The 14,559-nt window shown below is 33.4% G+C and overlaps 1 protein-coding gene across 4 annotated transcripts in view; it reads right to left on the bottom strand.

The window, feature by feature from the left end:
* THSD7A (thrombospondin type 1 domain containing 7A) overlaps window positions 1-14,559 on the bottom strand; it is a 435,849-nt gene that overhangs the window by 179,834 nt on the left and 241,456 nt on the right. For 3 of the 4 annotated variants that reach the window (XR_012132273.1, XM_037019842.2, XM_073238770.1), the window contains exon 5: window positions 10,740-10,808. The exons of the other annotated variant lie outside the window; for it this stretch is intronic. Coding sequence is in view for 2 of the 3 variants with exons in the window: in XM_037019842.2 (XP_036875737.2) it covers window positions 10,740-10,808 (69 nt within the window). In the remaining variant the exon portion in view is untranslated. The remainder of the gene's footprint in view (window positions 1-10,739; window positions 10,809-14,559) is intronic. 4 annotated transcript variants of the gene reach the window in all.

Genomic DNA, 14,559 nt, shown 5'->3' with positions numbered 1-14,559 from the left:
TCATTATTATTCTTAAGTTCCCTGCTTTATTTCAGACTTTTTCCTTCTGGACAGCAAAAAGTGAAGAAGCTGTCGCAGTAAATATGGAATGGGTATTTTTTTTCTTACACTGCTGACCTCTGTTTATCCCCAAAACATCTCTGCATGTTTTCAAGTATCACTTGTCAAATGGAATGGACTTGTCCATGCATTTATTTATTCAGTAAATATTAACTGAACACCTGTTACATGTCACCTATTCTGTGAGTAGTATTCCTTTCTCTTAAGTGGCTTTAATAAGAGATTTACTTTAACACATCTATTCAACAGCTCATGGAACTTGTGCTTTTCATATAATGTGTACTCTGATTTTTTGAAACTTTTATTTATTCTGTCATTACAGGAGCATGTGGAGGGAAGAGAAGCATACCTGAGTGTTATGACTGGAGATGTCAAATAGAAAGATCATTATGAGTTTGTTCCTCAGAGGAGATTTTTAGGCTAGATATATAGATTTTGGAAACCAAATGATACCATGATAGTAATATCCAAATAATACCACTACCCACTCATTCTCTCTCCCATCACCCTATTTTAACCCTCTGCATAGTACTTCTTATTATCTGATCATTTAAACCTCATTTATATTGTTTCTTTGCTTACAGTTTGTCTCTTTCCATTAAAATAAAAACTCTTTATGACAGCAGGAATCTTGTCTGTGCTTTCTCTTCTCTATTGTCAGCATTTACAACAATGTCTAGACACAGAAGGCACTCAGTAAATACCGGTTGAATAAATGAATGAATGATGACTTCATGCTATAGAAAGTGGAAACACAGGCATTGTCATACATGTATAGTTTCATTGTTGTTAAGTAATAATAAACTTAATAGACCATTGGCTCTGAAACCTAATTGCTTTTTAAAAGAAAGGCACATATTCTAAAACCAGTATCACTTAGAGGGGAGATAAATTTTTCCAGACATTAAACTGGCTTACAATTAATAACTCTAACTCCACAGTATAGTGGTTAAGAGCATGGGTTCAAAAAACAGACTTTTTGTTTCACAATGCTAGTTACTACCTATATATGCCTTGATGAAATTACTTCTCTGTATCTCAATGTTATATAAGAATAGTAGTTACTTCATAGACTTGTAGTGAGGATCTGATCATCAAATAAATGTAAAATAGAATAATATCTCACATTCTGTAAGCATGTATCTACTAGCTTCCTATTCCTTATCATTATCATTATTACTTTGTTAACTCATTTAGTTCCATAGAGTTATATTTGGAAATCATTTGACCTTGAAGAAGATACTAGAAAGTTAAATTGCTTCTTTTAAGAGATGCCATTATTGTTGAACTGTGTCTCCCTTGGATCTGTTTCATATTTTTTTGCTAGGGGTTATGAGCTATAGAATAGATTGATGAGGCTTTGATTAAACTTTTTCTTTGCCCTACATCTAGTTAAGCCTGGACTCATCTCCCTGCTTGAAGTGGGATATGATTATATTCAAGTTTATGTCTTTGTCAAGCCTTACAATTTTCTTTTAACCATGATAAGCCTATCCTCACCTAGATGATGGCTGGAAAACATGCCTCTGCATTTAACTGAACCTAAATCAGAAGAGCAGTACTCCAGATCCTTGTGTCAGCGGATACAGGAGAACCCTCTGCCTCTCAATATCTATCAAAACGCTGAGGAGGGTCGCCTGAAGGAATAGCTCTACATCCATTCACTTAGATATTGTGAACTCTATCCCTGGGTTTGCTAAGCAAGATCTATAAATCTGTACCCTATTACACTAAAACTTTCAGATTTGCTTTTCCTGAGTCACACTTTAATATTTGTGCTAGCGGTCTACATTTAGGAAAACTCTTAAAGTTAAAGCCTCTTATAAAATCATATGGTATTATTATAAAGATGTTAATGAGATTGTAATTTAATATATTTACAGTGTTCTCATTATGAAGGCTTACAGGGGACTTTCTGAGCGTAAGATCATAAATTGCTATGCTTCTCATTTACAACTGGTTTCTAATGTCTAATGGACACTGTGAGTTTCATGATTAGTGCTCCTCTTTGCATTGACTTCTATAAGCTTAGAGCCAAAACTTGTAGTCAAGAAATTCACAGGATCTTACGGCACACATTTTGTGCATTATCTTTATTATATTCATTATTGGTTTGATAGTCTCTTTCTACTAACATTTTTCCTTTGCCCTACATTCCTCATCTACTTATCCTTAAAAATCATTTTATCTCCTTTTATTGTATACATTTACATAAAACAAAGTGGGATATAGGTGAGTATTAAAAATCACATCATTGAATGTAGGAGATTTCTAACTGTGCAAAGTGTAAAAGCTACTTGATGAATTCAAGTCACTCTCAAGCCATCAATATGAGTTATCTTCCCATAAAGACTATCTAGTATGGGGAAATCTACACATTTTTATAGGAGGCAATCATTATCCTCTCTAAAGCACACCACATGCAGCACAACTGCATATTGTTCACATGGAAACACTGACTACAATTCTCAGCCAGTAGCTGTGGGCTTGATTTGGACAGTAGAAAGTCTGGGACAGACTTTCTGGATAATTACTCAGTTGAATATCATATGATGCAATATAATAGTGGTTCAAAAACCATGATAGGACTTCACACTGACCTTATAGAACCATTTCAGGGAATGACTTTCTTGAGTTGAATTCCACAAAGGGCTTAAGTTATGCTTAGTTTTCCTTCATTTCCTGCTATAAGACGCTGATCTCTATGGTGTTTTTATTTATTTTGCAACAGAGGCATTATCAGATAATTTAATATAATGCAAGCATATAGGATGATTTTGATAAATTTGTGGACAGCAACTGTACTGTAATTTACTATGAAGCAAATTCACAGGGCATGGGAATAGGAATGGATAGAGCTTAGACTCGAGTCAAAAAACTGGCTTTGAGTTTGTCCTCTGTCACTTACTATTTCAGTATGTCTAGGAAAGTTATTCTCTCATTGTCCATTTAAGCCACACATTAATGGGAAAACACTATCATAACATGTTAGCTTCTTTGCTTACCCAATTGCTATGGATTTTTGGAAGACAATGAGGAATGGATCAACGGGTTTCTTAATAAAGAAAATGACTGTTTATTTTCAGGGTATTTCTGGAAATTCCTAATGGACTAGGAACTTAATTGATTCAAGGTTTTCTAACCAGTCATAACTGAAAACATAAAACAATAGGACATTTTTTAAAATTATTTTTTCTCTATCTATTCATTAATATTATTTTATCAGGAAGAAGTAAGGTCTCCCAGGCATAATGCTGCCTAACCATCGGTTTTAGATGCCTAGGAGTCCTGTGTGATGTCAAGGACAGATGGCCCAGTGTGGCATTCTCAGTTTGAGCAAAGGTAGAAGTGTTCTTTTTAGAGCAACTGAACCATCATAGGGTTATTACAAGCATTTCTTCAGAATTCTTTGGCAATAGAGGGCTGCTTAACTTTTCAAGGATGCAGCAAAGTAAGGGAAGCTATAATCATTCTGTCTCCCATACTACATAAGTAAAATTAGTTATATATTTTTTTGGGAAAACACTATGATAACATGTTAGCTTCTTTGCTTACCCCATTGCTATGGATTTTTGGAAGATAATTTGGAAGACAGTTATATACTGTGGAAAAATATAAAGTAAGTCTGCTTTTTCATATATAAGTACACAGGAGAAATTTCATATATAAGTACACAGAAGGATTTCAGAACATATTGTATAGAGACTCTATGAATTATACATCTTCCATCATGTTTCTCAACTAGAAGGTCAATATACAATTATGCCTTTACTATATACAAAAGATCTGGAGTAAGACTATTACTTAAAAATCCCTTCCTTTCTCTCAGTTTAGCCAGCAAAGTAAATACATAAACAAAAGCGATTAATATCTATTTTGCCACATAATAAGGACCTTATGCTAGGATGTGTTTTACGTATGCTCTCATTGTCCTTTAAAGAGGAAAGGAAAGCAAAAGAGGAAAAGAATGATGTTAGTGAGGTATATAGATTAATCTGAAATGAAAAACATAAATTAGATGTGTAGGAAGTCAACATCCTCTTGGGAAAAACAGCCATGACCTTCTCAGAAGCCTAAAATCTTGGTACACTGGAATAACTATGCATGAGGCAATTGTAAAAGAGTACAGTTATGTGTAATCAAATGGTAAATTGTAATACTGCACACCAAGACTATAGGCTTTAGGTGAAGAAAGATCACTGAGGTCACACAATGTGAAAAAGATTATTCAAAATAGGAGGAGATATTTGGACAATTGGGACAATGGCATTTCAAGGTAGAAAATAGAAAAGCCACAAGAGAAAAGGAACAGAGATGTTACTGGTGCCGCTCTTACAATAAATAGGTGATCTTTAGCTTACAGAAAGTTCTTGTCTACAGGCTGATGCAGCACAAACTCTGACACTGAGAACATACAGCTTTGTTAAATATAAAAAATATGAAACTGTAAAGACGTACATTGGGTGTACATAATTACAAGAATATGTACGACTACTATGAATTCTTGAATTGTGTTCAATGCACAACTTTTTGCATAAATTAGTTCATTCAATAAGAGTCATTTTTAGTGCATTGCAGACTAATAATCTAATAATATGTATCCTTGCATTTGTGTGTTTTTTGTGTGCATTAACGGTGAAACCTTTCCAAGATGAATCTGTTGTCATGGCTCCCTTTCCCACTGCTGTTCTCCCTGGTTTATTTCCCTTTTTATTGCCCAGTGCTTTTAGAAGGAATAAATATTAATGAGTTCCACAACGTAGTTTGTACTCTTCTGTTAACACTAGTGAGAGTAGCTACTCCCTACTGAGCAATCACCAGCAAGGCAGGGAACAGCCAGCTACAAACCATTTCTTTTACATCCTCAGAGAGCAGAGTGTGCCTCTGAAAAAATGCTGTTCATCCACCAGTGCACATCCCTGAGTGCTCATTTCAAAATCCTTCTGGTGCTATCATTCATCTGCAACAGACTCTGTGAAATAAGTGCTTAAGGCTTACAAAAAGCACACGTACTATAGTCGCTTGATGGTGTCAGGTTATGTGACATTTTATCCATCTTTCTTTCATTAATGGAAGGGTCTTTACTAACAGTTATGGCTTCTTTCCATCTTGGGTTACAAGTATGAAGTAAGATGAAACAGCATTTGAGAGGGCTAGGTATTCTTCCTCTTCAATTTCCTAGCTTAAATACTAGCAAGGTATAGTGATTTTCTAAAGGTTTGCAGCTCAAGGACCTAAGACTAGGACTCAGTGAGTGACAATGTAACTATTCTTAGAACTGAAAAATCTGTGGTACTTCAGTTTTGAAGACACACAGCACGTTTTCCCACTCACCTCATTCTCGCCAGACTTACCTTCAGAACTGTGGGAAGCCTTTTTCAGGATATGCATATCTGTGTTTCTGTTTCTCCTCTTAAAGTAGTGATTCTTTCTGCTTTAACAGGGGCCCAAAATCTACATTAGAATTTGGGGTAGATTTATTGAGAAGCCCATGAAGCTTAAGATTCAGGGCCTTTCATCTGAGACCCTGACAGAGATCTTAGTGATTTTATATTTGAAATTTTGCTTTTTAAAGAAAAACAATGAGGGTCTCCTAGGTCGTATAAGCTTTGGGGCTCAGGAAACCTGGGCTTTCTGCCCTATCCCAGTCTTTCCTAAACCATTGGAAAGGGCCTTTTTAAAGGATTTTCAAAAGCTTACGGTAAAATCAACTCCTGATTGTAATCACAAAGGTACTTATAAGAAAGACAGAGATTCCTGTAACCGTTTCAGATTTACAGTCTCACATCCAGAAATGTCTGAATTTTTTTAACCATCCACATGATTCTTCAACTACATTTTGAGGATATGTACTTTCCAGAAAAATAATTCACCCAATGAATAAGGGTAGAGGTTCTTTGTGAAGGATGGACTATGATTGTAGTGTACTTTCAGAGTCTAAGTGAGGAACCCCACATTGGCATGTCTGTAGAAGTCTTTCCATGTCAGCCTAGTGAAGGGGCAGTTCTAAATCCCCCAGTAAACAAAGCTGTAAATATGTGGCTACTCTTAGGTTATAAACTCCTTGAGGACAGGGATTAAGTCTACTTTTTTAAACATTCTACCTTCAATGTCTAAATCAGAATTGTAACCTAATAGTTGTTCAGTAAGTACTTATTGAGTGAAGGAATTCCAAGTGAGATATCCAAATTTGTCTCACTTCATCAATCAGATTGTGATTAATGTTCAGAAGAGTAACACTGTAATAATATTATAGATACAGAATGAGTTTAGCGTTAAGCATTGATTCCAACTGTTTATTCTCCACATTAAGCATTTAATCTTTGTAGCATCCAAGTAATTAACAGTGCCTAAACAAACACAATCAATATTGTCCTTGTCATTGTATCATTGCTACTATCATTTTCTTTTAGAGGGGGCACATGGGACTTAACTATAGGTATTTATAAGTTTTTACTAGACTTTACACCATTGGAGAAATTCCATTGTTTCTAGCCTGTTAATATCTTTTTGTTTTATAAAATAATTATCCAATGTGTTTTATCCTTATTAGCTTAATGTCATTCACATATTTCATCAGAACTACCATCTATGACTTTGTCCAAGACACCAACATACATAATGAATTTTATTATCTTCTCTAGGTAATAACGTCAATGCCATTCATCTTTCTCATTTGCAAACTGGAAAAACTATAATGATAGAAAGGGGGATAGGTTTGAAATGCTCTTGAATTTTCAGATGTTTCTCTTTTTCAATTTTAAAAGTTTGCAGTCCCTTCCATGCTTCACTCTCAATTTGGCAATATAATTTTTATTCAGTTTTATGTTTGTAGAGATTATCCTTTACTCTAAAAATGCTGGATAAAATTCTGGGCATTTTTGATTATCTATGAAGATTTTCATTTCATTCAGTGCTATTTGATCAATCATTCAATCTTCTGAATAGTTTTGACATTGTACACATATGTAAATTAAGTCAATTCATGTTATTTCCTTGATAAAATAAAATTTTCATTTGTGCTTTGCATATAAAAAGGCACTATTGCCTGGGGAATACAATGTGTGGTCTGTTACTGCATTTGTGTACTTGCTAGCAGTAGTGAATGCTTGGACTGAGTAATCCATACTCTTAGTTTGATCACTGTAAACATTTAAAGTTGGATGGTCTCAGAGATACAATAATAAAACAAAATCATTTTCTATAATAACCTTTGACTCTGACATTTAAAAACCATGTTTCTAGATTTTTATTCTTATTTATTTGGTATTAATTATATCATCTCTGTAAGAAAATAATGATTTTTCCTCTTAGTACCTTTCAGGAATTGATAGAATTTTATTTAGTCTCTTACTTCCTCTGTTGGATTGGCAAGTGTATATATATATATATACATATGCAAAAAATGTGAAATATGTATTTTTACTCTAATAGTTATTCTTAAATTTCTTAAATTTCACAAAAAATGTAAAATATGTATTTTTACTCTAATAGTTATACATTAATAATGTATAAGGGTGTTCAGTATCTCTACCTTTTCCCAAACAATATATTCCTTATCCTTTCCCCCTGTCATATATTATTGTTATTCATTACCTAATTGTATAGTTTTAATATTAAACATAAGTTAAATGATTTAAATAGTGAAATTTAAATAATTTTACTGTTAAATAATGAAAACTCTTAGTATTGCTTTATACATATCTATACTTATTTAGATTTCCCAGTTTTTATCAAATTCTTTACAAACCTGAATTCTTCTCTTTCTGGGTTCAATTACCTTCTTCCTAAACATTATTATTTAGTACTTCTTTCAGGGAGGGTTTATTAGAGGTAAACCCTTTAATTTTTGTATTAATTTTGTCCATAGTTTTTAATGATAGCTAGCTTGGTGGATAGGTATTGTCCTCTCAGTACTTTAAATAAATCATTTTTGTTATTTTGCTTTTTTTGTAGCGAGAATTTCACTGTTAATTTTTTAATTTCTTTGTAGGTAATTTTTTCCTTTTCTCTATTCCTCTTTATCTGAATTGTAGTTGATGAACTAAGATCTCACTACATTTTGTCTACATGTGCATGTATTATTATCGTGCCTGGAAATTGTTTTTCTTGATTTTGTTAACTCTTGTCTTTCATCAATTCTAGAAAATTCTTTCATCTTTTCTCTTGATTCACTCATTCTGAACCTTCTTGTTTCATTCTGCATGCCTGAAATATGCATTCTTCATTTTTATTTTCAAATTCTATTTTCAATGTTGCATTTTGAATAATTTCCTTACATTTGTCTTCAGTTTACTAATAACTGTTTAGCTCAATCTGTCTAATCCATCCATTTGTTTATTTACAGTAAAAAATATTTTTTCAATTCTAGAGATTCTGTTTCTTTTTTTCCTAAAATCTGGTATATTACATTATGATATTATATTTAATGTTTTAATTTTTTCCTTTTTATCTTTAATAAGCTTTAGCATATGTACTTTATGGCCTATATCTGCTATTTTTAATCTTTCTAACTTTTCAAGTCTAATCTTACTGTTTGTGACAGATGATTTTTTCCTTGTGTGGCTCACAAATTTGAATGAGACAATTTATCTGAGGAAATCCTGTGGCTTCAATTAATACATTTCCCTCTTCAGAGTTTTTGCTTTTTGCTCATGTCAGACGCCCTGGTAGTACCACTGGCCTGACACCATTTCTTATACTGATGTTTCAGCTAGGTGGCCTTTGGGATTCACTGAAGTACCATAAATTGGAAATAAACTGTGTTTGTGTAGAGGCGCTACCTGAATTCTTAGGAGAGGTTTATTTTGCCCTGACCTGAGGCTGAGGCTGACCTGTTTTCTTGTCATCTCCCTCTATAGATAAGAGGAGTTGATCTCACTCACTGATGCTATAACCTTCTGAGGTTCATGAAGTGATGCAGTGTTTCTGCCTGCATGCTCTTCCTCTGGCTAAAAGTTTCATGTCATGTCCTTATTGGCTTCAGTCCCTTTAAGTGCCCATATGTGTAATCCTCCTCCTTAACCATCCCTACCTCCCAAAGGCAGCCACAGAAAACATCAGCTCAACCTTCCTGATTTGCTTTGGGGAATTGTTCGATCAAGACATCAGTTCTGCTCTTGAAAACATTTAAAATGCTGTAGTAACTCTGTGTGGTGATAGATGATAAGTATACTTACTGTGGTAAGCATTTTGTAATGTACACAAGTGTCAAATCACTATACTGTATATCTGAAACTACTGTAAGTATATCAACTATACTTCAATTTAAAAAAAAAGCAAAAACAGCATTCAAAGCAATAATTGTATCTCACATGTCTAGGCATTCTGTAAAGGATGATTTTCAGATATTCTAATGTGCCATATTGCTGTAAGTGGAACAGAAGAGTCATTAAATAGATATTTCTAGGCAAATAAAGTTAAGCAATGTACATAAAGATAAAAGGCAAAGCAGAAATGAAACCAGGTTTGCTGATTATTTGTCTGGGGTTCTTTTGAAAGTAGCCTTACTATGAAAATTCAAATTTTAAGCTATCTCTATAATTAGAAAAGAACAAAAAATGTTCTCCTAAATGAGTAGCCAAACTGAAACAAAGTGCATAAATTTTGACTCTTGTCTTTTGATCTAACAACTAGATTATGCTCCCTTTGTTCAAAGTCACAGGTGTGAAGAGGTATTTATTCAGGGATGAAGGACAGGGTGTGTGTGAATATAGCCCCTTGAAGAAATAGTTGTCTTAAAGGGTATTTGGAACATTCAAGAGATAATTTTCAGACAAATTAGAAGAAAATTGTACCATTTTATAAAGGGGAGAATAAATATGTCAAACAACAAATGTTCATTAAACACTAAGTCCAAGGTATTATAAGCTCTGTTGTCATGTTTACGTGACTTCTGAACTGCCTTATTATATTCTCCTTTGATTGCTTTTTTGGTTGAATACTTCCTGACAATACATTAATAAGCTATTCCTCTTCTTAAAATTCTAAGTTACCTCTGAGGTAGACCACTGACCAGCTTAATCTAATTCCCAGCATGTAAGATTTTATTAGCTTCTATCCCAGTAATTGGAACCTCTTGGCATCTTAATTTTTGTAATATACTGATCACAGAGAAATTTCATAGGGTATTAGTCTTTTTCTCCCATAAAATATCCAGAGAACTGATTTCTGAGATTTCCTATGTTTCAATTATATTACAATTACAGTGCTTTTCACATCCCACTGCATTGAATATGTTTCCAAAATGAAGCCACTGTGCTGACTTAGTTCCTTATTTACCATATTAAGATGGGTAGAGCAAGACGTGGTGGTGTGCTTAGAAATACAGTAACTATGAGAAGTGTTCATACTTTCATTAATTTATCTCATCAAAGTGTTCATAACCAAACTATATATCTGTTTATGTAATTATGGTATTCTAGTAACATTTTATGTCACTAAATTTAGAAGTCTCTTCATTTTTATTCACAATTTACATTTATACAATGCTACGATATAATGATATTATAAGAAAGGCAAGAAATATGAAAACATTCCTGCCTCATGGAACAACGATATATTTCTAGCAAAACAGAAAGTAAATCATCTTTCCTAAATGGCTTAAGGATTGTATCAGGACTAGAGAATCTCTGATATACACATCTGATTGCAATGTCATGTAAAGTATTCTCACCTACCTGTTATTTCAAAAGTGATGGATAGGAAAGGTGCAGCGCTAGCCTTCGAAGTACTCTGGTATTTACTTTCTGAAATAACACCAGAAACACCACCATAAGCTTAGCCTCTTTTTTTTTCTCCCAAAATAGCTTAAACTATACTGGGCTAGATTTTGGAAACTGTAGATAAAGACTACAATAACAATGAAATTTGCATTCCATTTAGGGATGATGACTATTTTATTCTCCTATTTCTTTGCAGAACATGGGAAAAGGCGAGCTCTTTATTAATCTTTCTGTTTTCCCATTCACAGTTGAATCATCCTTCCCTCAATCCTTCTTTCCATTGACCGTCCAAACCTTACTGCTGGTTTATTTCATTCTGTGCCATCATAGAGGTTTATTACCCAGGCTGTCTTTCCTAATAACCTCAAACCCACAGACCTTATCCAGAGTTTAGTGTGGATTATTTGATATGTTTTCTACAAAATAATGTCCTTAAATTTCCTGGTAAAATTACAGGAATCCTCATGGTGCATTGCAATCAATACTTTTGGTTTCCTTCATTAAAAACATGCTCAATCTGTATCAAATGGAAGCATTTTTTGAGTACTATAATTTATTTTCATTTCAGTTTGGTTTCTCAATAAACCAATTTATGTTCATGCAGCCAATGATCAGCAACATTTTTCATCAGCTTTCTAGGATTTATAACCTCCCCATGGGCAAGGCTTCTTCCTGTCATATTCTGATAAGGGTAGATTTCATGCCATCATAGATTGGATGTTGCTCACAGTCTACTGGAATTCTGATGAGCCTGCTGAACAGAAACTGTCAAGGGTTTTAATGCTAACTCTTCTCAGTAGAGAACTTGTCAAGCCTTTCTTCTTAAGACCTGAATATTGTGGGGGAAAGGTCAGGATTGGAAGGTTTACCTATGGCCAGCAGCAGTACATGAATAAAATGTGGATACTCTCCAATATCAAGTAAGTATATTTTTCCTATTGTCCATAGATGCTATCACTAACTTAATAAACATTCTGATGATATAATTCAAATAGCACAGATAAGATAACCAAGTTGTGAGTACCATACATTTTATATATATATATATATATACACACATATATATATATTTTTTGTATAGATATATATTCATTTTTATTCCATCAGAACTAAAGATATCTGCCATTGGAATGACACTATTAAAGAAATAGGTAACCACAGACTGGGAGAAAATATTCACAATACACATATACAATACCATAGATTATATTTTCTGAGTACTTTAATAATACATATTTCAATTTTTTGGAAATTAAATATATTAGCTCTAAGGAGGGGAATTTTTAGGGCTCAGTGTGGGGTGCTTCAGTTAACAGTAGTGAATCTATCGATGAGTTAAAGTGATTTAATATGGCCTGTCCTTATGCTCAGGTGATCATTATCATTCTCCTCTATACTATGAGAGGACAAAATAATAAAGGAAGTTTATGGGAATTTCATATCATTTGCTTGCAGTATTTTTGTATCAAGAAATTTTATTTTTCAGTTAACATATTTTGAGTTGTTATTTTGAATAGCTTGTTACATGTGAAAACAAGATATTTATAGCACACATAGTGTGAATCTGCAAGAACAATAGTGTAGACTGTTCTTCAAAGTAAATATAATATGAATTATTGTTAGGGTAGGTTGTTATGGTTACATAGGATTTTTTGAGATCACCTTTTGATTGAGAGTTATTTTGAGAGTTTTCTCTCTTTATAAAGTAAGTTTTCATTCTTTCATTCTTACTGAAGAAGACAGACTGAACAATCTTCATAGCCCACAGTCTAATTGTTCTCCACTTACATATATTTATAGTCTTTACATGTCACCCTGGGATGCTGGTGTACTGAATAAGCTTATTATTGGGAAATTTTAAGTGCTCTGGGGGGCAAACACACATAGTTTACGTTCTGAGAAAAAAAGTTGCAGCTTTTAGGGAGAATCCACTGTTTTTGCAAAGACTACAGGAAATTTATTAATATTCTTGGTATTTAGATGGAAGGACACAAACACATAGTTATTTGTGTTACATAGTTATATAATAAATGTTAACTTTAGGTGAATTGATTATTTCTATAATATCTACTGGTCTTTGCTATGGCATTTTTTTTAGTTCAAAAGAAAGAATTTAATGATATTCTTTTTGTCTTTTTTTCTGTGACTTTTTGGTGCTTCGCAGTGCTTGAAGAGCAGTAGGGGCACTCTATGGGAAAATGATTTAAAAAAACATTGAGTTGCAATTTAGAATTCTAAAGGATCTTTTGAAAGTAGTAACCTACAGGACATAATTGACATTCAGAAACTAAAATCTGATATACCTCTAGCAATGAAATTATACTACTCTGAAAGGACTGCTATAATAAATCCTCCCAGGAGTGTTGAAAATGTAGTCATTAAAGTGGCCAAGAAAATATTAATGTACTATCATTACATGGTTTATGCTACTTCTTTACAACCTCAAGATACATTAGTAGTAAGACGTATCCCTAGGCAAGATCCCCTAGATGAGCTGACATGCTATGTAAAGTTAGTGGATACAAAACAATTAAATTTTATAAGTTGCAAGTGCAAAGCTTCAGTGCCTATTTCATGAATTACTGGTCAATGGTGCCACTCCTTTTTGGGGAAGACAAAGGAGCCTTCTCTTCCTTTGTTTTTTAAATCAGCTGTTTCTCTTGTTTCTTCACCTTCTTTTTACACCATTCTTGATTAGATTCCTTCTCTACATAGCCTACTTACTTCCAGGTCTTTCACCTCCTGGAATCAACTAAGATCTTTATTTTTATTCTTTTCCCTTTCCAACCAACATATTCGCTTGGAAATACTAAACTATTCTGTCCACAACTTGCCAAAGACATTTTGACAAGACTTCTCTTTGATTTTTGCTTCTCTTTAATGGTGTGCTTCAACACATGAGGTTGCCTCTGCCTGGGATAAACTCCTTCCATTCCCAACCCACTTATCTTTCTTTATGGAGCATATACATCATCACTCAGCTTAAGTGCTACCTCCTCTATGAAGTTGTCTATGATAGGCGTATGGTTATTCTAAAACGCAGTTCTAATGCATATCATACTGTATTATAACTACTGGCCCGTTTGTGTGCCCAATTGGTGACTACGAGCACTTTCTGGACACAAAGGTTGTATCAATATTTCTATCCTTACCACTTTAACACAGTTTTGGGAACTCTGCTGGCAACTAACAGATAAGTGTTGAAAGGCTTGCTATCCCTCAGGTGGGGTTGTAAGAGGGTGTACATACCGCTCTGCTTAAAAATATTCATTTTGTGTAGACTTAAGAGCTACTAATTGGGTAAAAACTTGGTCCAATAATAATTAGCATTTTTGAGTAATATTTATAATATTATATACTTTCATCCCTGGTCATTTTGGACTCATTTTATCCTTTTGCACACTTATGGCATCTGGTCCTCAAGCAGAGATTTAAACAAAAAAAAATTCTAAGATAGTCTGCCAAATCAAAAGATTTTTTAAAAAGTCATGGCTTTGGGTTAAAGTTGTTATTTTTTTTAGCTATAGTTTTATTCTGTATTTATTTCATTTTAAATTCAAATCGAAATTTTCACTCAATATCCATAATTTATTTTTCAACCAAATTACAAGCAGCAAAAGGTTTTTTTTTTTTACAAGCAGGTTTTATTTCTTAAAAATATAGAATATATACTTGCATTCTATGTGTATGCTTACAAGGTGAATTTTTATTTTATTTTTATGATTAAAACTACTCCTGGTAAACTCTGACTCAGTCTGGTCAAAAAATTTAATGA

The sequence above is a fragment of the Manis javanica genome, chromosome 6 (assembly GCF_040802235.1).
Source record: "Manis javanica isolate MJ-LG chromosome 6, MJ_LKY, whole genome shotgun sequence".
Taxonomy (NCBI): Eukaryota; Metazoa; Chordata; class Mammalia; order Pholidota; family Manidae; genus Manis; species Manis javanica.
Note: the sequence above shows the minus strand (reverse complement) of the source record. Positions and strands in the feature narration are given on the sequence as shown.